This window comes from Triturus cristatus, chromosome 11 (genome assembly GCF_964204655.1).
Source record: "Triturus cristatus chromosome 11, aTriCri1.1, whole genome shotgun sequence".
Taxonomy (NCBI): Eukaryota; Metazoa; Chordata; class Amphibia; order Caudata; family Salamandridae; genus Triturus; species Triturus cristatus.
The window spans coordinates 153,015,732-153,039,643 of record NC_140594.1 but is presented as its reverse complement, the minus strand read 5'-3'; the positions used below and the strand labels follow the sequence as shown (position 1 = coordinate 153,039,643).

At 49.5% G+C, this 23,912-nt stretch overlaps 1 protein-coding gene across 5 annotated transcripts in view; it reads right to left on the bottom strand.

Annotated features, from left to right (window-relative positions):
* Positions 1 to 23,912, bottom strand: part of ABCB9 (ATP binding cassette subfamily B member 9) — a 153,188-nt gene that overhangs the window by 8,628 nt on the left and 120,648 nt on the right. For all 5 annotated transcript variants that reach the window (XM_085632786.1, XM_085632785.1, XM_085632788.1 and 2 more), the window contains 2 exons: positions 6,995 to 7,154; positions 312 to 448 (listed from right to left, as the gene is read on the bottom strand). In XM_085632786.1, coding sequence (XP_085488912.1) covers positions 312 to 448; positions 6,995 to 7,154 — 297 coding nt within the window. The remainder of the gene's footprint in view (positions 1 to 311; positions 449 to 6,994; positions 7,155 to 23,912) is intronic.

Below are 23,912 nucleotides of genomic sequence, written 5' to 3'. Positions count from 1 at the left end.
CTAACAGACAGTTAAAATTAAGAATGCATGTTTGCTACAAGCCCCAATCAATTTTTTCAACAAGACTGCATCCTTGCTAATATTCAACCACTGAACAAGCTGAGTCTTTGAACTGGAGTGTATGCCGTGCTAACGACAAGTGTTACTACAAAGCAAGTAAATGGTGCTTATTTTCTCAATCGCAAAACTCCACACTGTTGTCTTCAGATCACACACAGATCCATGCATCAAGTGACCTATCCTGACAAGCTTTCTTATTTTCTCCATGGATTCTTGCCTTTGTGGTATATACATCCACCAGACATACTCACTGCGTGTTCACTCTCTGCATCCAGGGCACTAGTGGCTTCATCCAGGATCAGGACCCGGGGGTTTCGGATTAAGGCTCTGGCAATAGCCACCCGCTGCTTCTGGCCACCCGACAGCTGTGCGCCTTTCTCACCCGCTTCTGAGTAAATGAAGAAACCCGTGCAGTAAGACATTGTGGGTTCTGGAATCAGTTAGTACAGTATTTGTTTGACCTAAAATTGCTATGAAAAATTCCTAAGATTAGCAAGAAATCAGGATCCCTAATAATATGAAAGCAGTTATTATTGTATTTACAGTGTATGGGAGTTGCAAGCCTATAACAGCAAGTGCTGTAGAAATAGTTTGCTTCAGAAGCATATTCCATAAACCTTTCACAAAAGCAGAGGGCATGTTCCCATAAAGACATCCAACAAAATGACATCCTTAAAAACTCGAACATTTGTAACTACTATTGTTATGAGTGCAGTACTGCCGTAAAGTTGGTATGGTCTAAAGTACTCCTAATTTGTATTTTATTTGTAGTTCAGCATTTCAGGCTACTACATTTAGACACCCGATGACCTTGCTAGCCTGTTTTACCATCTTGGGTGATACTAGGAAAATCTCAATCTCTCTGCGATTCAGTTCCATTTACTTCCAAAAAGTGAAAGCGCTTAGAAATAGTGTACTATTAAAATGTGATGTCAAGACCAGCTAAACAGTTTCAGGAGATATTTGCAACCTTTGACATAGCTAACCATTGTGCTGTCTTTCAGGACCTACAAACGTTCAGTGATGCTCAATCTTGCAAACATTTGCCAGAGTCTCCCTCTTCCAGTGCTGCAGATCAAATTCCAGTTTCCGGCTGGCTTCTAAAAATTGGAGCTCTGGTTTGAGAGAAGGTGGCTCTTAAAAAGGAATTTGGCCCGTCACACCATGTTTCTGTTTCGGTCCTTGGCCTTCAAGGTACACAATCTGTGATTTTGAACCTCTCCCTGGTTATAAGGACAATCGCTTGATCTCCATTGAACTCCGATGAATACCCTCTGATCTGAATGTACCTACTCCCACTAGGTACCATTTGTTGTTGGTTCCGCTACAAGCGGGTTTCACTCCTCCTGTACAGACTGCCTCGCCTGAGTGGTGCTGTTATAATGTGTTTTGCGCTTGATCCTATGACAATGACAATGTCTATGACCTATGACTGATCTCATATATGCTCATCTATATCCTTATGCGATGTCATGATACTTTGTTCTTATTTTTACTACAGTATCTTGCTGATTGCTGTTGTTGTTACTCACTCACTTGCTTAACTCTTTTTGTCCTTGATCATCTGTAAAGCAATGTGATACCCGCCTGGGTCATGTCTGCGCTATATAAAACTATAAATAAATAAATTTGAAATGTTTTCTTGTTAAAATTGCGTATGTTTTCAATTGAAATCTTCCTTCCCAAAATGTTTGTGTGTGTGCAAGGGAGTAGTCAGAAAATTGAAATGCCTCCCCACTTAGAACTAAACCTTTAATGACACGGAGAGAGCGAAGCAAGTAAGCCTGACCCTTCCTACAATAATGACCATTCCATCCACCCATCCTTTTACCCAGTCATTCACACTTCCACCATCAATCTAATGGTCATTCCATCTATCCATCCATCATTTCATATATCATATCATTTTTCCTTCCAGCCATTCTGCCTGTGTTCTTTTTATCTTTCCTGCCATCCTTCATCTCTCCTTTCACACTCCCATCTTTCCATGTTTCATTCCTTCCTTTTACATTTTCCGTCTTTCTAGCTTTGACTTTCAATCTTCCTTTCTTTTAGCATCTTATTTTTTTCTCTCTCGTTTCCTCTCACTTCATTTGCAGCTGTCTCCATTGGCCATCATTTCTTTCTCAGTCCCTTTAAATGAACTTGGCTCACTTAGCAGCTCTTGAGCCTCTCGTCTCAGTCAGGACCTGGTATTAACGAGTTATTAGGAGCTTTTGCCTGCAGAATCCAACAAGAATTTGCAATGCAATAGGTCTCGCGTTTGCCTGAGTTTGAGCTGTTGACATCGCAAATAACAATGCCGTTTATTTTTGTTTTCGTTTTTAAATCATGAATAAAAGGCATTGTCATTTACAATGCCAATAGCTTAAATTTGCGTAAATGCGATACCTATTGCATTGTAAATGCTTGTTATATAACGCTAACTCGACCAGAAGGCATCAGAGCGCTTCACATGAGCACCAGCTGCGTTACAGACGGACACATTCATATTGTTAGGCACGGGGGAATAAAGTGATTTGCCCAGAATCACAGAGGAGGAGCGAAAAAATCATTTCTACCACAAAAGAGAACAGAAACAAGGTTAACTAGGTCCTAACTTATTCCATAATTTATACCTATCGTATAAGAGGTTAAACATAATGGCAATAGTGAAAGCAAACGCTATAAGGAATACATTGAATAGTCGGGGACCTCTCACAGAAACATCTTGACCCCTGACAAACAATGGAACGGCGGGTAAAAGAACCTACCTCCCGTACCCCGACAGAAGTCTAACATCCGGTCTCCTCTACTTTGTCTCCGACTCTAAGCGACCAACTTCAACATGCGAAGGGATCATCACACCGCTGGTTGAAAACTGACAGACTAAGGGAGTACTATTAAAGTCATTTGGATTATGCTCCGCTGTCATCCCTGCGAAAGGTTATTACAAAATAACACGCCCCCAAAAGACAGCCCATCCATCGCCATAGAAGCCGCTACCTCAGTGACACGGGAAGACAACGCGCCCTGCTTCGGACGAGACCGGGTTGTGCTCTGGAAAATATAGCCCAGCCATATGGGAGCCGGTGCTAAAGGTTCAGTGCTAGCGCCACAGCTGTCGGTTTCAGCGGTGACCATCTAATGACGAGTTTGGGAAGTCAATATGCTGGGTAATTCAGACACTGTGCTACACCTATTTCTTTTCGCCTACCAGGGTTTAGTCCTCCTGTCTCTTATTCAAGTTACAGACACCGAGTCACAGACGTACAAGTAGCGGACCCGGTGTAGTGTGTGAGGGTGCAAACCATAATGGGACAAGAACTGGGCGCCTCCTTCAGTGGGCAGCGCGTGAAAGCACGCGTTGTGCTGAAACGCCGCGAGCCGTACACGTGCACATTGCCTGTCCGGACGCGTGCACATCTCCTGTCCCACTTCGGAAGCTAAATTGGCAACAATAGATCTCGCCAAAGCGAGCAGTGCATGCGCTGCATCGCTAGGCGAGACCTAAAAATGAAACTAATAAACGTTTTAGAGAGACATTTCACCGGGCCATTGGGCCCAGTGTCAACCTCCACTTTCACTGCTAGGCAGGGGAGGGGGGGCGGGGGGGGGAGGTTAATGAAGCTACTGCTTCCGGATCAGCAGGTGTACTGACTGTAGCAAAGTCAGAATTATAAGCAGTGTTATTTATTGCACCCAATAAATAACATACCCATTCTACAATTTCCTGCTAGAGAAAAAATGTAAATATTGTCTTCAACTTATTTTATGAATTATGAAAGGTATGCTGAGAAAATGCTGAGCAACAAGCTAGATCATCACGTCGTTGTGTAGGTAAAGTATTGTCGTCTGTCTTTAAGTTTGTCCATACCTTGGAAGAGTTTTCAGAACATGCTCACTAAGTCAATATCTATTAACATAGCTACTCTTGCATTCAGTTGACAAAGGACAAGGAGGAGGCCTACCCTAATTACTTCAACAATATAACATAAACATAAATGCCACAGTCAACTGAGTGAGCTGTGTATGAAATAGTCCCAAACTCTCAAAGGGACAATTTTGAGTCATACACATAAAGGCGGACATCAGCGAAGGTCAGAAAAGTTGCGCCAGGTAGTGTTGCAAAGGCAGCATCCATTATGATTTTGAAGATGGCACCAGTATTCAACGAAATGGGATTGGTACCTTGTTAACTTCAATGGTGGTAACCAGTTCACATAGTTCATCGTGAAGATGTTTCCTGTAATGGAGTACATTTTGGCTGTTCTCTGTGATTCTCTATCTAGATTTTGATTTAGAATACGAGCAACGGCTCCTCTGTTAAGGCGGAATAGCGCCGCCCCACTGCTCTCTAAGCAGTGCAAAAAGGAAAAATAAAATGATAATAACAAAATGTAATCATTTTATTTTTCTGTACTGAGCCAGTTTAGGGTGGGCGGGCGGGTTTGGCTGCCATCACACAGGAAGGAGTAGTGGTGGGCACCATAAGTGTGCATGACGGTTTAGCCGGCCGTCTTAGGATGGCCAACCCGACATGCGCATCTTAGCATTTCTCCACCCAGCTGTGTTGCACAGCTGGGTGACAGTCCCAGGCTCCCAGTCACTGTCTGAGCGGCAAACCAGGCCACTCAGACCAATCACAACTCTGCTGTCATGCTGGTAATGATATTACCAGCATGACAGCAGCGTTGTGATTGGCTTAAGGGCGTCTGGGAGCCTGTGTGATGGGAAAGAGAACGGAGGAGGCAGCGGCCGGCAGGTAAGTGATCTTTTAGTTTTTCTTCCCCAATAACCCATCTCCTGACCCACAATTCTGTTTACTAGCAGTAGCCACTGACGAGCAGATGTGTTCTACTGTATGCTTGGTCTTCTCAGCCAGGGATTTAGAAGATCTCAGCAAGGAAGAGGACTCGCGGGATGCCCTACTTTCATGTTCACTCCTGCAGACACTTAAGAAGTGGCTTACTTTTTCGATAGACAGCAGCCAGGCAGGCACATGGATGTGGCAGATTGAAACCACAGTCGTAGCTCGTGCATTAAGATTCATTTCCTTTGGGTCGTATTCAGATTCATTAACGGCATTGCAAATCTTGTGCCAGCTGAAAACTTCAGCTTGATAGCCATCTATGTGCTATGCTCTGGCAATAACTAGAATTTCTTGCAGATTTCGAGATACTTGGAGCAGTTTTGTGTGAAAAGTGGCAAATTCGCTGCCTCTAGCAAATTGAAATCAAAGGGCCTCTGCATAGTTAGAATTGATAATACTGTGGAATATCGAGCATAGGAATATTGTGGTATCAGAATATTGTTTACAAAATATTCTTAACTCCACATCTTCGCCCCTTGAAGATATCTTCAAGGCAAACAGATGTGGAGTTAAGAATAGTAAATCCATTCTTATGTTTGTATTGGGAGATGGAAACTCATAAAAAACACTTTAAGGGAAAACATGACAGCGCTGAGTGGGTGGGGACTTAGGGTTGCCAAATGAGACAAAACAGGGCTTGGACAGAGAAAGAAAACTTTGAGAAGTATAGAGACAAGCAAGAAAGATAGAGGTATCAAAAAGTAAGGAAACAAAGAAAGATACTTTGAAAGTAAAATGAAGAGATGGAAAGAATGTACAAAGGAATAATGCAAGGAAGGAATGGCGAAAAGAAGGAATGTAAAATTATGGAAGGAAATATGGAAGGATGAGTGAAAGGAAGTAAGAGTGAAAGTAAGTTTGAAGGAGAAGGTGGAAATGAAAGAAGGGAAAAAGGGGAAATGATGGGATGATGAAAGGGTGAAGAATGGATGGATTGAAGGGAGAAAGAATAGATCGGTGGAAAGGTTAAAATGTGAAGCCAAGAAGCAAAGTGAACTAGTGATATATCACAATAAACTCATATTCAGAGGGGCCTGCTTAGTCTTTCCTCGTTCCCTCCAGAGCCAACTAGAGGACCGGGCACATGAGGGTCACTGGGGCATTGCGGCCATAAAGCAACTACTAAGTCAAAATGTTTTGTTTCCCTTTTTGACGACCTTGTGATGAAAGACATTGGGAGACTGCCATGACTGTCAGACCCTTGGGGAAAGAAAGCTATAGAATCCCTACAGCTGTCCTCCCTACCAGCGAACACCCGTGATCAAGTTGCAGGTTACTTCTTTGATCCCAATGCCATGGGCCAGCATCTGTCAGCTGTGATGTGGAAGGCTCTAATTTTTCCGAAGTACTGTCCCTCCTCAGCACTGCAACCAATGTAGTCCTACATGCCCTAAACAAAATCATCTCCATCATTGGTATTCAATCCATAGTGACGTCGAACAATGGACCTGCTTTCACTGGAAAGGAAGGCAAAGACTTTGCAACGCTCCTCGGTTTTGAACTTCAGAAAAAATCCCCATTGTGGCCACGGCCAATGGCATCACAGAGAGATCCATGGCAACATTAAAAAAGGCACTCCAGATTGTGACCACCAACAGATCCTCCATCTCTGAAATGCATTGTCAAACTGTACGCAGCTAAAGAGCACTGCTGGTGCCTCACCCCCGGTATGATACTTCCCCTGCACTCAAAAAGGGATGCTCAGGTGGGGGAGGAAGGCGAGGTAGGACCAAGACAAGTAATGCAACTGCATATCACTGTACTACATACAATTAACCTGCAGCCAGATCCTCAAGATTTCAGCACTTGCATGTTGTAAGAGCATGGAAATTAAGGTATCCAGTTTGATAAAACCTGTGCATCCAGGATCTTGTTTGTGAACTACGGCGATCTCAGAGTTGAGAATTAAGGACTCCTTGTTTTAGACCCAACAGGTTAAAAACTAGGCCGCTTCTTCACCCTGCTGTTTACAGTGCATCTTTTAGGATCTGTAGCACTTACAAAATCTCAATGTAGTCAACCCTAAACATATTTGAAACTGATTTCCTAGTGTTAAGATGTTCATATTCAGGAGCTATTTACCTGTGCAATAGCCATCTGGCAGCTCTGATATGAAGGAGTGTGCATTGGCCTTCTCTGCTGCTTGAACAATGGAGCATTCAGGAGCCGATTCCAAGCCATACATGATATTGTTCCTTATGGACCGAGCAAAAAGAACTGGCTCCTGAGAAACCAGGGACACCTAGCAGAGAAAACACATTATGAGATTGGCAACACAGCACAAGAATACTGTACCAGGTGCAGAAATCAAAATACATATTTTTTAATATGTATAGAGGGATGTGGTGTGATCATAGGACATTTCTACTTTGGTGGGTGGCTGGGATGGTCATTATCATGGTAGCTGGTGTCTATAAAGTTACTAGGAACCCTTTGGTCAAAGGCATCCAGGTTGACACTTACCAATGAGCATTTCAATGTCTCCCATACAGGTAGTGGTCTCAAATATCAGATCTTGAAACCACATGCGTTTAGCAATAACCACAATAGCTTTTAACCACTTTATGCTTCTCCCGAACGCTACCCGATGTCACCGCAGCAGCCTGGAAAGTGCATGTTGGATGCATGCATGTATTAATTTATGTGTATTTGTGAATGTGTGCTGTGAATGGTTGTGTGCATATGCTTGTGAATGGTACATGTATGTGTGTGTGCTTGTAAATAGATATGTGTGACTGAGTGTGCACGTGTATGTGTGTGTTTGTGCGAGTGGTTGGGTGGAAGAGAGGAACAAGTTACTTACCTTCAGTAATGCCTTATCTGGTAGAAACTCTATCTTGCCACAGATTCCTTAGCTATATTCCCAAGGGGCTAGACTGGATCGGGAACATCTTGAACAGTACCTCTCTGCACCAGTAGGTGGCTTCGATCGGCTCTGAATTCGGCATCAGCCGTCCCGGAAGTGATATGGGCGGTGCCTATAGAAGTGCAACCCAAGCGGTTGGGTCAGTAAGAAATCTGTGGCTAGACAGAGTCTCTACCAGATAAGGCGTAACTAAAGGTAAGTAACTAGTTAATCTGATATGAGACTTCTAGCTGCAGATTCCTTGCTTTATAATAGATACCAAAGCAATATCTCCCTGCGTGGGTCTGCGAACTGGTTCAGACTAAAAAGTCCCGGAGGACCGAATGGGCAAAGTGCCTGTCAGAACAGACCTGACTCTCAAGGCAGTAGTGCTTGGTGAACGTGTGCAAAGATGCCCACATCGCAGCTTGACAGATGTCGAGGATGGGGACTCCGCAAGCTAACACAGTAGTCGCAGCTTTGGCTCTAGTGGAATGAGCCTGCATGCCCTCAACGGGTTGCTTTTTGGCCAATGCATAGTAGATTTTAATGCAGAGTACAATCCAAATAGAGAAGGTTCATTTCTACACTGCTTTCCCCTTCTTTGCTGGAGCAAACCCAACAAAAAGCTGATCGTTCACCCCGTGTTGTCTGATGCGATTGATGTAGAACGACAATGCTCTTTATGGGGCCAAACTGTGGAGCTTCTCCTCCACCTTGGAGGGCTGATGCAGAGCAAAGAAGGCCGGCAGCATGATGCTTTCTCCGACATGGAAGGGTGCCACCACCTTAGGCAGAAAGGAGGCATGGGTGCGGAAAACCAGTTTGTCTGGGAAGAAGCTGGTGTATGCATGGTGAACAGAAAGCGTTTGCAGTTCGCAGGCCCGTCTGGCTGTTGTGATGACCACGAAGAAGACTGTCTTGATTACCAGGAGTCTTAGGGGCAATTATGCATGGTATCAAAAGGTGAACACATTAAGAAAGTTAAAGCTAAATTAAGGTTCCATTGGGGCATGACAAAAGGTTTGGGTGGAAACACATGTTGGAGGCTGTTAGACCTGTCAGCCCTTTGGCAGTTCCCTACTCATTTTTTTTTTTTCCCTTTTCCGTCTCATTTTTTTTCTGTCCACTAACTACTTTTTGGGTGTTAACGTAGAGGCTCTGGGCGCCTCATTCTCACTTGCTGAGGGAGAGGCGCAAGGTGCTTCACTGAAGAAACAGGAAGAGGGAGGTTAGTCTCACAAAATGGTGGTCCCAACTGTCACCTCAACACCTGAGCCATAGACTGCCATGAGAGGTTCCGGAACCTTCTAGGCCACTCTGGCCAGTCAGGCCCCAGGTGATAAATAGAGGTGAGGGCAGGGCGGCCATTTTAGGACTTAGTTGAGCTGTGAGGTAGCCAGGAGTAAGGCACCTGAGTGGAGAGGTGGCTGCGCTAGATAGGGAATGGACAGGTCTTAAGGTCTGTGTGACTTCCCTCATCAGTGGACACCACCCTCAACCTTCTGACCGGTCCCTGAACGCAGCCAATGACTTATAAGGACATCGTTACCCTGGGGACTCCCAGGTAGTCAGTATCCCTGAAAGAGGACCCGGGAAGGAATCACCGTTTGGGACTACCTATCCCTCATCCCTGTTGGGCCTGGATGTTGAATCAGGCTGGCCTTAGCGAGTGTCCATCATCCCTGACTAAAGGGGAGATGTCCGTGCCCAGTAACTAAGAGATCTTCTCACCAGCTTCATGTGAGCCCGGCTCCCTTAATTTCTGCCCCCCCCTGCCTGAGCCCTACCTGGACCGTTCACCGCCACAGTGCCGGGTCCGTGAGGCTGCCTGTGGCCCAGGGAGAGGCCTGGGATCGCCGGGAGGTCTGAGGAAGTGACGGGACCTCTTGGGGAGTGCTGGCAGGCATTGCGTCAGCCGGCTGAGGAGAGACTCGCATCCAGGAAGTGCGGGCCGGATCCGGCATTGAAGCCGCCGCCTGGAGTCACGTGAGCGGGGCAGACGCCGAAGCGCCGCCCCGCTGTTGCCAGCTGAGAGAGGAGGCCGCGGGAGTGCTGAACTGAGGACGCGGAGGTGAATTGGGGCAGCGCCTGGCCTGTGGCGACCGCTAGGGAGTGAGTCCAGCGGGCTGTGGGGAGCGGAGGAGCGAGGCTTCCACCAGCGGAGGAGACCCTCCCGCAGGGTAGTCCTTGGGGGAGGCGGTTGGTGGTTGTGCCCTGTTCTTCGCCTTCCCCCCTTTGAGAGATCTTCTTGTCAGCGCAGTGAGCCCCGTCTGCCCCGAAGAGGTGGGAACTCGGCTCCGGTTTCCGCTGAGCTTCGTGAGAGGAGGACACCAAGGAAACAGTAAGCTGGGCATAGAAAGAAGGGGGGAGAACCGAGAGAGCACAGAAGAGCACATGAGAGCCCACATTTATGGACAGATGACGTCCTTTTAGACCAGATTGTCGGTCCCTGGGGAAGCCAGGGTCGAGGTTAAAAACACCGATACATGGTCCTAATCCCACGTGTGACTAAAGTCAATGTAGTAGTAATTTCACGCATAGTGCTGAAGGCAGCAGATCGAGTTCTGGTAACAGCGAGAGTTCATGTGTACTGCCTACATGGGAGGGATGAATCGTGATGATAAAGAACCTACAAATAAACTGCCTAGATGTAACTGAGTAACTGCCAGCAGCAATGTCATTCTCCAGCTAGTATCTGAATGTAATAAGTTAATTGTCAGGGATAGTATAAGAGTCAGAGAGTATAGCCGTTAGAGAAACCATCTGTCAGAAGAACACTGTGTAGACTAAATGATTTTCTGAAATTGTGTAATATGTCAACGTTGGGCGGAGCGTCCCCTGCGGGGATTTAACTTAGCGCTCCTGAGTCAAGGCAGGATGGGAATCCCTGAGGGTGTTTAAATAGCTGCTGTACAAAAGTAAAGAAGGGAATGGTACTGACAATTTAAATGCAATGAAATGTTTTAATCTGAAATGTGATACTGATTAACCACGTTTGAGAAGGAAAGATAAAGACTTCTGGTAAACTTTAAAATTGATCGGTGTAGTGTCATTTTTAAGTGGTGTTGCGTTAAGGTGTGAGTTGGGTGTGATGCAAGCACGATCTGCCATAGTGGGATAAAAGCCTGTTGGCCTGAGCCAAGCTACCTCAAGGACGTTAGGTCCAACAAGTTGGTGTTCAGCGGTGGGATCCTGAGTCTATGCTTGCATCCACTCATTAGCAGTTTAGCGCGCGCCACACCCTACACCTGATTGTTTTTATTGGAGTTTTCTCCAGGTTGTCTCCCTGATTGGAATTTTTCGAAAATTGTCCTGTCCTGTGGTGTACTTCCTTTTAAAGGAAGGTTCTCCTATTGCAAAGTTCTTTTCTGCAGTGTTGGGTCCCACCTGGTAGGATGGAGTTTGAGTTGGGTAGGCTGGAGGAGTATACTGTAACTCAACTAAAGGAATTCTGCCAGGAGAGGGAGGTATTTTTCAAGCAGGGGGCGAAGAAAATAGAACTCCAAACTAGCTTGAGAGCCTGGGTTATGGCCCATCCTAGCGGAAAACGGGAGGAGGAGGGACCAGGGCCAGACATTACGGAGGGGACCGAATTACTTTTTCTCCCTGAGAGCGGCAACATGGACGTAGGACCTAGTGCCCCTTCAAGAGCGGGTAGTAGCGCTTCGGGGGGGAGCCTGTCTTCAGCTGACTTAGTTGACAGGAGGGAGGAGAGGCAATTCAAAATGGATTTAGCCCGCCTGGAAAAAGAAAGGGAGGAGCGGAGGTTCCTCCGTGAGCTCCATCTGAAGGAATTGGAACTCAAGGCCCTACAGCTTGGAACCCCCAGCAGTCCTAATGGTGGCAGCGTACATAGAGAGATCACCAGGGAGCCCAGACCCTATCTGCCAAAAGATGTAGTCACCAGCTATGGTGTCGGGGATGACATTGCTAAATGGTTGGCTGCCGATGAGGTCTCCTTACGAGCCCATGGGATCCCCGAAGCTCAGTGGGGGGGTGGTCTATATAGGTATATGCCTCCGATGGGGAGGGATGCCCTGTTAGCTCTGGAGCAGCGAGAACAGACCGATTACCCCACCATGAAGGTCGCCCTAATTAGAAAGTTTGGGCTGACCCCTGAGAAATACAGGCAGAGATTTCGGGGTAGTCAAAAGCTAGCCACCCAAAATTGGGTGGACTTCCTGGACTACGCCAAGAAGGCCTTGGAGGGCTGGGTACAGAGAAGTGAGGTGAAAGACTACGAGGGGTTGTATAACCTGATTTTAAGGGAGCACCTCCTCGAGAAAAGTTTTCCGGAGCTGCGTCAACACCTGGTGGACAGCAAGCTAACTAATCCTAGGAAGCTTGCAAAGGAGGCGGATATCTGGGCAAGTACCCGGGTATCCTCAAAAGGGACTGGAGGGAATTTCCAAGGGGCTGGTCAGGGCGCCCCCCAGAAGAAAGAGGGGGGAGACAAAAAGGAGTTCTCTAAAGGCCCCCAAAAGAGTTCGCAGGGGAAGGGATTAGGATTCCCTCCTAAGGTTGGCCCCCACAAACCCCTTTATCCTGACCGTGGTCAGCAGCCTAGGGTTGTCCGTTGTTATGAGTGTGGTGAGATTGGGCACTACAAGGGGGATGCCAAGTGTCCCAAGAGACCACACCCTCCCATTGGAGGAAAGACACCTGGGCTGGCGAGCGTAGTGCTCGGGGAGGAGTTGCCCCTAGATAAGGGAGGTGAGTGGGCAGGGCTAACCCTAGTGTCCCTAGGGGATTGCGAGATGGTTCCTAAGACCCATGTGCCCTCAAATACTAATAAGTACAGGCAATGGGTCACCATCAATGCCCAGAGGGTGGAGGCTCTGAGGGACACTGGAGGCAGCATGACTATGGTAAGGAGTCAGCTGGTGTCCCCAGAGCAGATGATTCCCAACGTAGTCCACCCGGTTGTGATGGCTGACAACCGAGAGGGTCACTATCCGGTGGCCCAGATTCCCTTTGAGTGGGGAGGGGTTGCGGGTCCTCTACGGGTTGCGGTAAGCCCTGCCATGCCGGTCGACTGTCTGTTGGGAAATTACCTTGAACATACGGCATGGAAGGAGGTCGAGTTCAAGGCTCACATGGAGATGTTGGGGATGCCCGAGTGGACTTGTGTCAATACACGGTCCGTGTCTGCCTGAGGGGGGAGTTCACAGAGGTTGGAGCCTGGAACAAGGGCCCAATCAGCTGCCAAAAAGGGTAGACGGGGCCAGGGGAAACCTACCCCGGCATCTGCACCTCAGAAGGTGGAGGGGGCAACTGAGGTGGTCCCGGAGTCCACAGAGGGGGATGTGACTTCCCTGGAGGGCTTACCTACCCCTGCAGAATGGCAGGTGGAGGGAGGACCCACTAGGGAGGAGTTTTGTTGGGCCCAAAAGGAGTGTCCTACCCTTGAGGGGTTACGGCGGCAGGCCGAAGCCCAGGCAGCGGGTAACGATTCGGGGAACTTCCACATATACTGGGAAGATGGTCTCCTTTATAGCGAACCCAAGGCTCCGGTGCATGGATCATCCCGGGCCTTGGTAGTTCCCCAGCGTTACCGAGCCTTCCTTTTGGGATTGGCTCACGAAATACCCTTGGCAGGACACTTGGGACAAGACAAGACCTTTGCTCGACTTGTCCCTCATTTCTACTGGCCTCAGATGAGGATTACGTCCGACACTTTTTGTAGGACGTGTGTAACCTGCCAAGCTAGTGGGAAAACGGGGGTGAAGCTGAAGGCTCCCCTGGAACCACTGCCTGTCGTTGGCACCCCCTTTGAAAGGGTGGGCATCGACATTGTAGGGCCATTGGATCCACCCACGTCTGCCGGTCACAGGTTTATCCTGGTTCTGGTGGATCATGCCACCCGGTACCCAGAGGCTATCCCTCTGAGGACCATTACTGCACCTGCGGTGGCGCGGGCTCTTATGGGAATTTTCACCCGGATGGGGTTCCCCAAGGAAGTTGTGTCGGACAGAGGTACCAACTTCATGTCGGCATATATGCGGGCTATGTGGAAAGAGTGTGGAGTCACTTACCGGTTCTCCACCCCTTATCACCCCCAGACCAATGGTCTGGTGGAAAGGTTTAACAAAACCTCAAAGGGCATGATCAGGAGTCTGCCCGAGAGCCTGCGGAGGAAATGGGACGTCCTCCTACCTTGTTTGCTGTTTTCCTACAGGGAGGTACCACAGAAAGGAGTGGGCTTCAGCCCCTTCGAGCTGTTGTACGGACACCTTGTGCGTGGACCCCTCAGCCTGGTGAAGGATGGATGGGAAAAGAATCCCAGAAAACTTCCCACGGACGTGGTGAGCTACATGCTGGCCTTTCGTAGCCAAATGGCTAGGTTGTGGAAGCAAGCTTCTGAAAACCTAGAAGCCAGCCAGACGGTCATGAAGGAATGGTATGACCGAAATGCTCACCCGGTGGAGCTGGAGCCTGGCCAAAAGGTGTGGGTCATGGAACCTGGAGAGCTTAGCGCCCTCCAGGATCGCTGGTCAGGCCCCGTTGAGGTGATTGAGAAGAAGGGTAAGGTCACATATGTGGTGGACCTTAAGACCCCCAGGCAGCCCCATCGGGTGCTCCATGTCAACCGCCTCAAGCCTCACCAAGAGAGAACCGAGGTCACTTTAATGATGGTGACGGATGGGTCAGAGGAAGAGGAAAGTGAACCTCTTCCTGATCTTTTTGCGTCCCAAGAGAAGGATGGGTCGGTGGAGGGAGTGATCCTCTCACCATCCCTAACTCCCGCACAGCGGAGAGACTGCCGCCAAGTTTTGGAGCAATTTGCTTCCTTGTTCTCACTTATCCCGGGAAGGACTCATCTGTGTACCCATGATGTGGACACAGGGGACAGCCCACCTGTGAAGTCCAAGTCCTACCGTTTGTCGGATAAGGTGAAGGCTAGCATCCATGGAGAAGTCACCAAGATGCTAGAGCTGGGAGTGATTGAACCTTCAAGCAGTCCCTGGTCCAGTCCGGTGGTACTGGTACCCAAAGCTGCCCCACCGGGCACTACCCCAGAACTCCGCTTCTGTGTGGATTACAGGGGACTGAACTCTGTGACAAAGACCGATGCTCATCCTATCCCGAGGGCGGATGAGCTCATTGACCGGTTGGGAGCTGCCCAATATCTCAGTACCTTTGACCTTACATCCGGATACTGGCAGATCTCCCTGACAGATGGAGCAAAGGAAAGGTCAGCCTTCTCCACACCCGAGGGTCACTATCAGTTCTGTGTGATGCCCTTTGGGCTCAAGAACGCCCCTGCCACTTTTCAGCGGCTGGTGAACCAGGTCCTCTCCGGGATGGAGGCCTTTTCGGTTGCGTACCTGGATGACATCGCCGTCTTCAGCAGCAGCTGGGAGGACCATTTGTGTCACCTTCAGGCTGTCCTTCAGGCTTTGCAGCAGGCGGGTCTGACGATCAAGGCCAGTAAGTGCCAGATCGGGCAGGGGTCGGTAGTGTACCTCGGTCACTTCGTGGGTTGGGGGCAAGGTGCAACCCCTCCAGGCCAAGATTGAAACCATCATGGCCTGGGAACCCCCCAAGACTCAGATGGAGGTCCGAGCCTTTCTGGGCCTCACTGGCTACTACCGACGCTTCGTCAAGGGATACGGTACTATCGTGGCTCCCTTGACTGAGCTTACTTCTAAAAAGCACCCTCGACGGGTAATCTGGACCGAGGGGTGTCAACAAGCCTTTGACACCTTGAAAAAGGCAATGTGTGCGGCACCTGTCCTCAGGGCCCCTGACTTCTCCAGGGAGTTCATCGTCCAAACGGATGCGTCGGAGCATGGCATCGGGGCAGTGCTGTCGCAACTTAATGAGGAGGGTCTGGACCAACCGGTGGTCTTCTTGTCCAGGAGACTACTCCCCCGGGAACAGAGGTGGAGTGCGATTGAGAGGGAGGCTTTTGCAGTGGTGTGGGCCCTGAAGAAGCTGCGGCCATACCTGTTTGGCTCGCACTTCCTGGTTCAGACCGACCACCGGCCCCTCAGATGGCTGATGCAAATGAGGGGCGAGAATCCCAAGTTATTGAGGTGGTCCATCTCCCTACAGGGAATGGACTTTAGGGTGGAACATCGCCCAGGAGTGGACCACGCCAATGCTGACGGTCTCTCCAGGTATTTCCGCCTTAGTGAAGAGAACTCCCAAGGGATTGGGTAGCTCTCCCCACTTTCAGCTGGGGGGGACGCGTGTTAGACCTGTCAGCCCTTTGGCAGTTCCCTCCTCATTTTTTTTTTTTTCCCTTTTCCTTCTCATTTTTTTTCTGTCCACTAACTACTTTTTGGGTGTTAATGTAGAGGCTCTGGGCGCCTCATTCTCACTAGCTGAGGGAGAGGCGCAAGGTGCTTCACTGAAGAAACAGGAAGAGGGAGGTTAGTCTCACAAAATGGTGGTCCCAACTGTCACCTCAACACCTGACCCATAGACTGCCTTGAGAGGTTCCGGAACCTTCTGGGCCACTCTGGCCAGTCAGGCCCCAGGTGATAAATAGAGGTGAGGGCAGGGCGGCCATTTTAGGACTTAATTGAGCTGTGAGGTAGTCAGGAGTAAGGCACCTGAGTGGAGAGGTGGCTGCGCTAGATAGGGAATGGACAGGTCTTAGGGTCTGCGCGACTTCCCTCATCAGTGGGTACCACCCTTAACCTTCTGACCGGTCCCAGAACGCAGCCAACGACTTATAAGGACATCGTTACCCTGGGGACTCCCAGGTAGTCAGTATCCCTGAAAGAGGACCCGGGAAGGAATCGCCGTTTGGGACTACCTATCCCTCATCCCTGTTGAGCCTGGATGTTGAATCAGGCTGGCCTTAGCGAGTGTCCATCATCTCTGACTAAAGGGGAGATGTCCGTGCCCAGTAACTAAGAGATCTTCTCACCAGCTTCATGTGAGCCCGGCTCCCTTAATTTCTGCCCCCCCCCCCCCGTCTGAGCCCTACCTGGACCGTTCACCGCCACAGTGCCGGGTCCGTGAGGCTGCCTGTGGCCCAGGGAGAGGCCTGGGATCGCCGGGAGGTCTGAGGAAGTGACGGGACCTCTTGGGGAGTGCTGGCAGGCATCGCGTCAGCCGGCTGAGGAGAGACTCGCATCCAGGAAGTGCGGGCCAGATCCAGCATTGAAGCCGCCGCCTGGAGTCACGTGAGCGGGGCAGACGCTGAAGCGCCGCCCCGCTGTTGCCAGCTGAGAGAGGAGGCCGCGCCCCCGCAAGCCGCGCTGCTTCTGGCGGCTGCGGGAGTGCTGAACTGAGGACGCGGAGGTGAATTGGGACAGCGCCTGGCCTGTGGAGACCGCTAGGGAGTGAGTCCAGCGGGCTGTGGGGAGCGGAGGAGCGAGGCTTCCACCAGCGGAGGAGACCCACCCGCAGGGTAGTCCTTGGGGGAGGCGGTTGGTGGTTGTGCCCTGTTCTTCGCCTTCCCCCCTTTGAGAGATCTTCTTGTCAGCGCAGTGATCCCCGTCTGCCCCGAAGAGGTGGGAACTCGGCTCCGGTTTCCGCTGAGCTTCGTGAGAGGAGGACACCAAGGAAACAGTAAGCTGGGCATAGAAAGAAGGGGGGAGAACCGAGAGAGCACAGAAGAGCACATGTGAGCCCACATTTAGGGACAGATGACGTCCTTTTAGACCAGATTGTCGGTCCCTGGGGAAGCCAGGGTCGAGGTTAAAAACACTGATACATGGTCCTAATCCCACGTGTGACTAAAGTCAATGTAGTAGTAATTTCACGCATAGTGCTGAAGGCAGCAGATCGAGTTCTGGTAACAGCGAGAGTTCATGTGTACTGCCTACATGGGAGGGATGAATCGTGATGATAAAGAACCTACAAATAAACTGCCTAGATGTAACTGAGTAACTGCCAGCAGCAATGTCATTCTCCAGCTAGTATCTGAATGTAATAAGTTAATTGTCAGGGATAGTATAAGAGTCAGAGAGTATAGCCGTTAGAGAAACCATCTGTCAGAAGAACACTGTGTAGACTAAATGATTTTCTGAAATTGTGTAATATGTCAACGTTGGGCGGAGCGTCCCCTGCGGGGATTTAACTTAGCGCTCCTGAGTCAAGGCAGGATGGGAATCCCTGAGGGTGTTTAAATAGCTGCTGTACAAAAGTAAAGAAGGGAATGGTACTGACAATATAAATGCAATGAAATGTTTTACTCTGAAATGTGATACTGATTAACCACGTTTGAGAAGGAAAGATAAAGACTTCTGGTAAACTTTAAAATTGAACGGTGTAGTGTCATTTTTAAGTGGTGTTGCGTTAAGGTGTGAGTTGGGTGTGATGCAAGCACGATCTGCCATAGTGGGATAAAAGCCTGTTGGCCTGAGCCAAGCTACCTCAAGGACGTTAGGTCCAACAGAGGCCCTTTCGAAAACATGTCACAACATGGAGGGTTGACCTGATCCAGCAACCACAAAAATGCTGAGATGGATGAAAGATACCTTTAACTCTGCAAGGCCTTGCTGGAGTACAGACAAACCAAACAGTAACACCGCTGACAAGGGAGCAGACAGTGGGTCAATGTGTTTGTCAGCACACCAAGCCATTCTCCTGTCCCACAATTGTAACCTTAACGAGGAACGCTGATACCTCACACTTGCAGAAAGAGCATGGACACATTCCCCCTGTCTGTCCAACCTCAAACTTCTACGACAAATACGGAACACCTACAACAGGCACATCAGGAACTCCAAAACAGCATACTTCCGAAATCAACTTGACAAAGCAATTGGCTGCACCCAAATCATCAGATGAGTCCCGGCTCTGCGAGCACCCTCGCCGAGACAGACGTGGGGGGCAAAAATACAAGGACACGAAACCGAAGGTAGCCGCCCCAAATCCTGCTTAAATTAGACTGGAGAGCCAGGGGGCCCTGCAGACGATAGTGGCCCTCCAATCTACCAGATCTCCGTCCTCAGTTGGCTCCACTGACACTCTGCCAAAATCCGGAGCCTCCGGGTCCACACCTGAATGGTCCATGGATGCAGATTTCCCCCCGCTCCAGGGCGTCACCCCGCAAACTGCAGATGGCACTATTTGAGCTTAGCCTGTATTAGAACACGATGTCCTTCCAGGCCATGCCATTCTTAGTAATTCTTTGGTGCTCTATCTCCTGCTCTCTTGGGGTAACTGAAGGGGACAGTCTTTATATCGGCTCTTCTCTTTCACTGGTCTGTCCCCCGAAGTCATACAACGACACTAGTTCAGTGGCCATGACATGGCGTGTTTGTTTGGGCAGTTCCTCATGTTGGGGACCCGCTCTTTTCCTGTTTCAAGGTTTTTTAAAGATCTACATTATTATATTCTTGCCCCTGCACGAGTCGCCATACATACAGACCTGCTGCCTCCACACCCCTCCCCCTCAGAGGGGGGGTTCATCACTCAGGGGTGCCATGGTACACGGGTGGGGTCTAGTGATCTCAGTTGTCCAGATGACCAATCTTAATATAATAACCTGGAATGTCAGGGGCATTCATACACCCTCCAAGCGGTACGCCATCTACGCCTATCTGCAACGTCACGCGACGAGTATAGCGCTATTGCAGGAGACACACCTGACGACCATAGAGGCTACCCGCTTGTGCCGTCGCTGGCGGGGCCAGGTATACAGTACCAACTATTCGTCTATGGCTAGAGGGGTGGTGATATGGGTTAAGGCGGGGGTTCCATGGGAGGAGGAGGAGGTCCTGTCAGACCCAGTCGGGTGCTACCTCTTAGTGAGCGTCAAACTGAACGGCCAACCGATCATGTTGGGTTCCATATATGCCCCAAATGTCACACAGGTGGTCTGTGACTGCTTTGAAGCAAAAATGAATTTACAATTTTTCTTATGTGTGTAGCTTCATGAGTCAAACACTGGTAATGAATACCACATTGAACACTGACTGTATGCGTTGAACTATGCTATCTTGGATAGCAAGGTATGTTGTTGTTGTGTTCAATTTGGTATTCATTACCAGTGTTTGACTCATGAAGCTACACACATAAGAAAAATTGTAAATTCATTTTTGCTTCAAAGCAGTCACGGACCACCTCTTTCATTATTGCATTGTACCCAGGTCCGTTGGCGATTATTGGGTTACCCCATTATTTTGTAATGGCCATATGTCACACAGGGCACCTTTCTTAATGGTGGAGGGAGATCCCGTGGCTCCTAGGAGGCGACTTTAACGCGGTGCTCGATGTCTCATTCGATCGCTCCTTCCCCCCCTCTCACTCGTACTACGGATTCCTCCAACGCGCAGCTCCTAAAATTCTGGATGGACAATTAGGCACTCTCAGACATCTGGGGGGGAACGCCATCTGTACTCCAGAGAATACTCTTTTTATTCCCCGGTCCATAATTTGCATGTGCGCCTCGATCGCATACTCGTATCCTCGGCCCTACTTCCTCTGATACGGACTATTGACTACCTCGGTCGGACACATTCCGATCATAACCCCCTGGTGATGCACCTGGCCTGGGAGGCGCAGCCTCCTCCGATTCCGGCCTGGCGCCTGCAGACAGCGGCTCTAGAAGACTGCCTCTTCCGTGGCTCACTAGAAACTGCGGTAGTTAGCTATTTCGCACTCAATACAGCTTCCACGGACTCGGTTCTCACCGAATGGGAGGCCTTTAAAGTAGTAATTAGAGGACATTGTCTGGGACAGACTTGGAGTATCCGCAGACAGCTAGACAACTCACTATCCAGCATTGAGAAACAGCTGCTCCCGCTTGAGACGCAGGTCGTCAACTGCCCGGATCAGCAGCAGTGCCTGGACGCTGCCCATATTGAGCGGGAGGCACTTCTAGACTGATTGAGGTGCCATAATTATTTGGCGCATTCAACCCGTTCTCACTCTGCGGCGGACAAAGCCGGGGGATTGCTGGCTTATCTGATCAGGCAGAAGCACCCCCAGGGCCCTATTCAGTTGCTACTCGACGATCGAGGCCGGGAGCGAAGCACTCAGAGAGACATTCACACACTGATGACTGAACACTACACTAGACTGTATGAGACCCATCTAGCGGGCTATGCCCAGGACGTGGATTCCTTTTTAGACACCGTGGAGTTTCCCACTCTTACTGTGGACCAGTTCCTGGAGCTGGACTCCCCCTAGTAGAGGACGAAATACGAGACGCACTGCGATCCTTGTCCTCCGGTAAAACGCCGGGTCCGGATGGCCTCCCAGCCGAGTTTTTCAAACCTTACGCAGAACATTTAGTACCACATCTCCATTCACTGTTCACAGAGGCAATCTCAGATGGGACTTTACCCCCAACCATACGTACCGCTAATGTAGTATCTTTGTTGAAACCTGGTAAGGACCCCACGGCTCTTATCGGCCGATTGCAATATTGAACACGGATTATAAGATCCTGGCAAAAGTCCTGGCCAATCGACTGGCCCCGCTTGTCCCTGATTTAGTACATTCTCATCAGAATGGCTTTGTTCCACAGCGTAATACTGCCTTGAACATACAACGCTACTTTCGAGTGGCGGAATATGCCTCGATCGATTGGCCACGCTCGGGCTGCATGGTGTTTGACCTTGAGAAGGCCTTCGATTCGCTGGCTTGGAATTTCCTCTTTGCTGTTATGGCCCGTTTTGGGGTTGGTCCCTACTTCCTTAGTTTAGTGCGACTGCTGTATCGTAATCCATCGGTCCGGATTTGGACGGGGCCCTACGTTTCAGACCCAATCCAGGTACGACATGGAACCCGACAGGGATGCCCCTTGTCCCCGCTTTTGTTCGTGTTGGCAGTGGAACCGCTGGCGGTCCATGTTCGCACTCATGTTGACATGGAGAATGAGCTGGGAGATGGCACTCACACCATTTCGCTATACGCAGATGACCTGCTGTAATATGCTCGAGACCTCCATACTATCCCCTCCTCACTTGATCGGGCCCTTAGCCATTTTGCACGTGCCTCAGGACAGTGAGTTAACGCAGCGAAATCTATACTTTCTCCATTTTTGAAGGATACTCCTGATACGGGATACGTGCTTGGGGGGGGGGGGACACCTGTGGCCTGGTGCGTAGACCCTTTTCGCTATTTAGGGGTCCGAGCTAATCGTACCAGAGTAGATCATTTCGATGGGAACGTGCTCTGGGCTGCCGCGGCGTTTCGGTTACAGATGGGTTTCTGGAAGACTGTCCCATTGGCAATCATTGGGAGGATTGCCCGTGTCAAAATGGTGGTTCTTCCCCGTCTTCTCTACTACTTCGCCACTCTACCCCTTATCATCTCTCCCCCTTTCTTCAGACAGTGGGAAAAGGTTGTGCGGGACTTCATATGGGGAACATCACGCTACAGAGTGTCCATGTGAAAACTTTCTCTGCCTACCGAGCTGGATGGCCTGGCGGTACCTAACTTCGAGCTTTACTACCTGGCCTCCCAACTGCAATGGATCGCCAGGTGGATATCCTCCTGTTACTTACCAGACACAGCTTCTTTACAGCCTCAGCTGACGCAGAGTAGCCTTTTACAAATTTTCCATCCTTGCTCCCAGTCCAGACCCCCCGATACACTTCTACTCAATGTAGCGTACAAGTGCTTCCATAGGTGTCTTTTTCTCACTAGAACCACCATTCCATATGCACCCGCTATCCCATTGCTGGGAACTCCACGAGGGGACACCTACACGACGATGACTGAGTTGCATCACTGGGCCTCGGAGGGAATACAGGACGTGGAAGACCTTTTCCAGGACAGCACTCTCATCCCATACCAGGAACTCAAAGTGGAAGGGAACCTGCGCCCTGGGCAGTTTCTACTACATACAACAATCATAGCCTCGTTATCGTCTAAATGGGGTACACTTACTCAGGAACCTCCCACGCACCACACTTTGCAATACCTTCACGTGATGAGGACAGGAAGAAATCTCACGCGCTGGTTCGCATCTTCTCTCTGGCGACACACGGAGGTGGACCTCACTCGGCTTCGACATCATTGGGAGGGGGCCCTGGGGGGGGGGCATTTACAGATAGGGGCAGCCCGACCTACATTCCCCGTAATCAACGGTTCAAACAAATTCAATTCTTTGTACTACATCAGGCTTACCTTACTCCAGCTCAAATCAACAGGTACTTCCTCCGCACAGATGCGGCTTGTCCCCGCTGCTGGCAGTTAGATGCCGACATTCTCCATATGCTCTGGTGTTGTCCGGTCTTGTTTGACTACTGGAACAATGTGACAATCACCCTAGCAACTTGCACCTCCTGAGCCATTCCCCCTAACTGGGAAGCCTATCTATTGCACCTCTTTAGCAGAAACAAAAACTATAGAGCTGCCATACGATTTCTAGACTTGGGTCTAATAACGGCCAAACGATTGATCACCAAGCGATGGAAATCCCCTTGTCGCCTCACCCGCTTGCCTGGTGCTGATCCCTGCTTAACTGGGCTAAGGCGGAGGGTGTGGTGCTACGTAGAGAGGACCTACTTGGCATTCGTAAATTCCCCCTACCGCCTCAGTGGGACACAATGGTTTCCAAGCTCCAAGAAAGGGTCACTAACACAGGGGACCCGAATACGTTACCTGGGGCCGATACTCAGGGTACACCCCCGCCGGCGGGAGTGTTGAGTAGCACTGACACCAAAGCTGACTTAGCCCTTCTGTTCCAGAACTTCATTGTCACTAGACCCTGGCAGCTTTGGCCCCCCGGCTACCCTAGATGCGGCAGCAGGTCTCAAGTGACTCCCCTTTCCCTTCCTTGACTTATGTTGTCCTCATTTTGTTGTGCCCTATATCCCCAGTTGGGTTCGAACTGCACTATACCTGAATCGTTTACATGCCACCCGATGGTGTGACTCACCAACACTGCTCCACCCTGTCTAGGGATATTGACTCATGATTTGATGTGCTCGTTATCATTTACACATGTTTTTCCTGTTACCATTGTGCATCGTGCTGCTGGCAATCACTTTTCTTTCTTTTTCCACTTGATGCATGAGCGCTGCTCTGACTGTATGTTTTATTAAAAATATGCAAAAATTTTAATAAAAAGATTTAAACAAAAAAAACTTGACACGGCAATTGATCAGCAAAAAAAGTTGTTCGAACTTGTTAAAAACAAGACGAATCGCAACAGCGGTACCCCATCCTCAGACAACAAAATGCTACCCAACTGTGAAACCTTTGCCTCCATATTTACTGACAAAACCACAC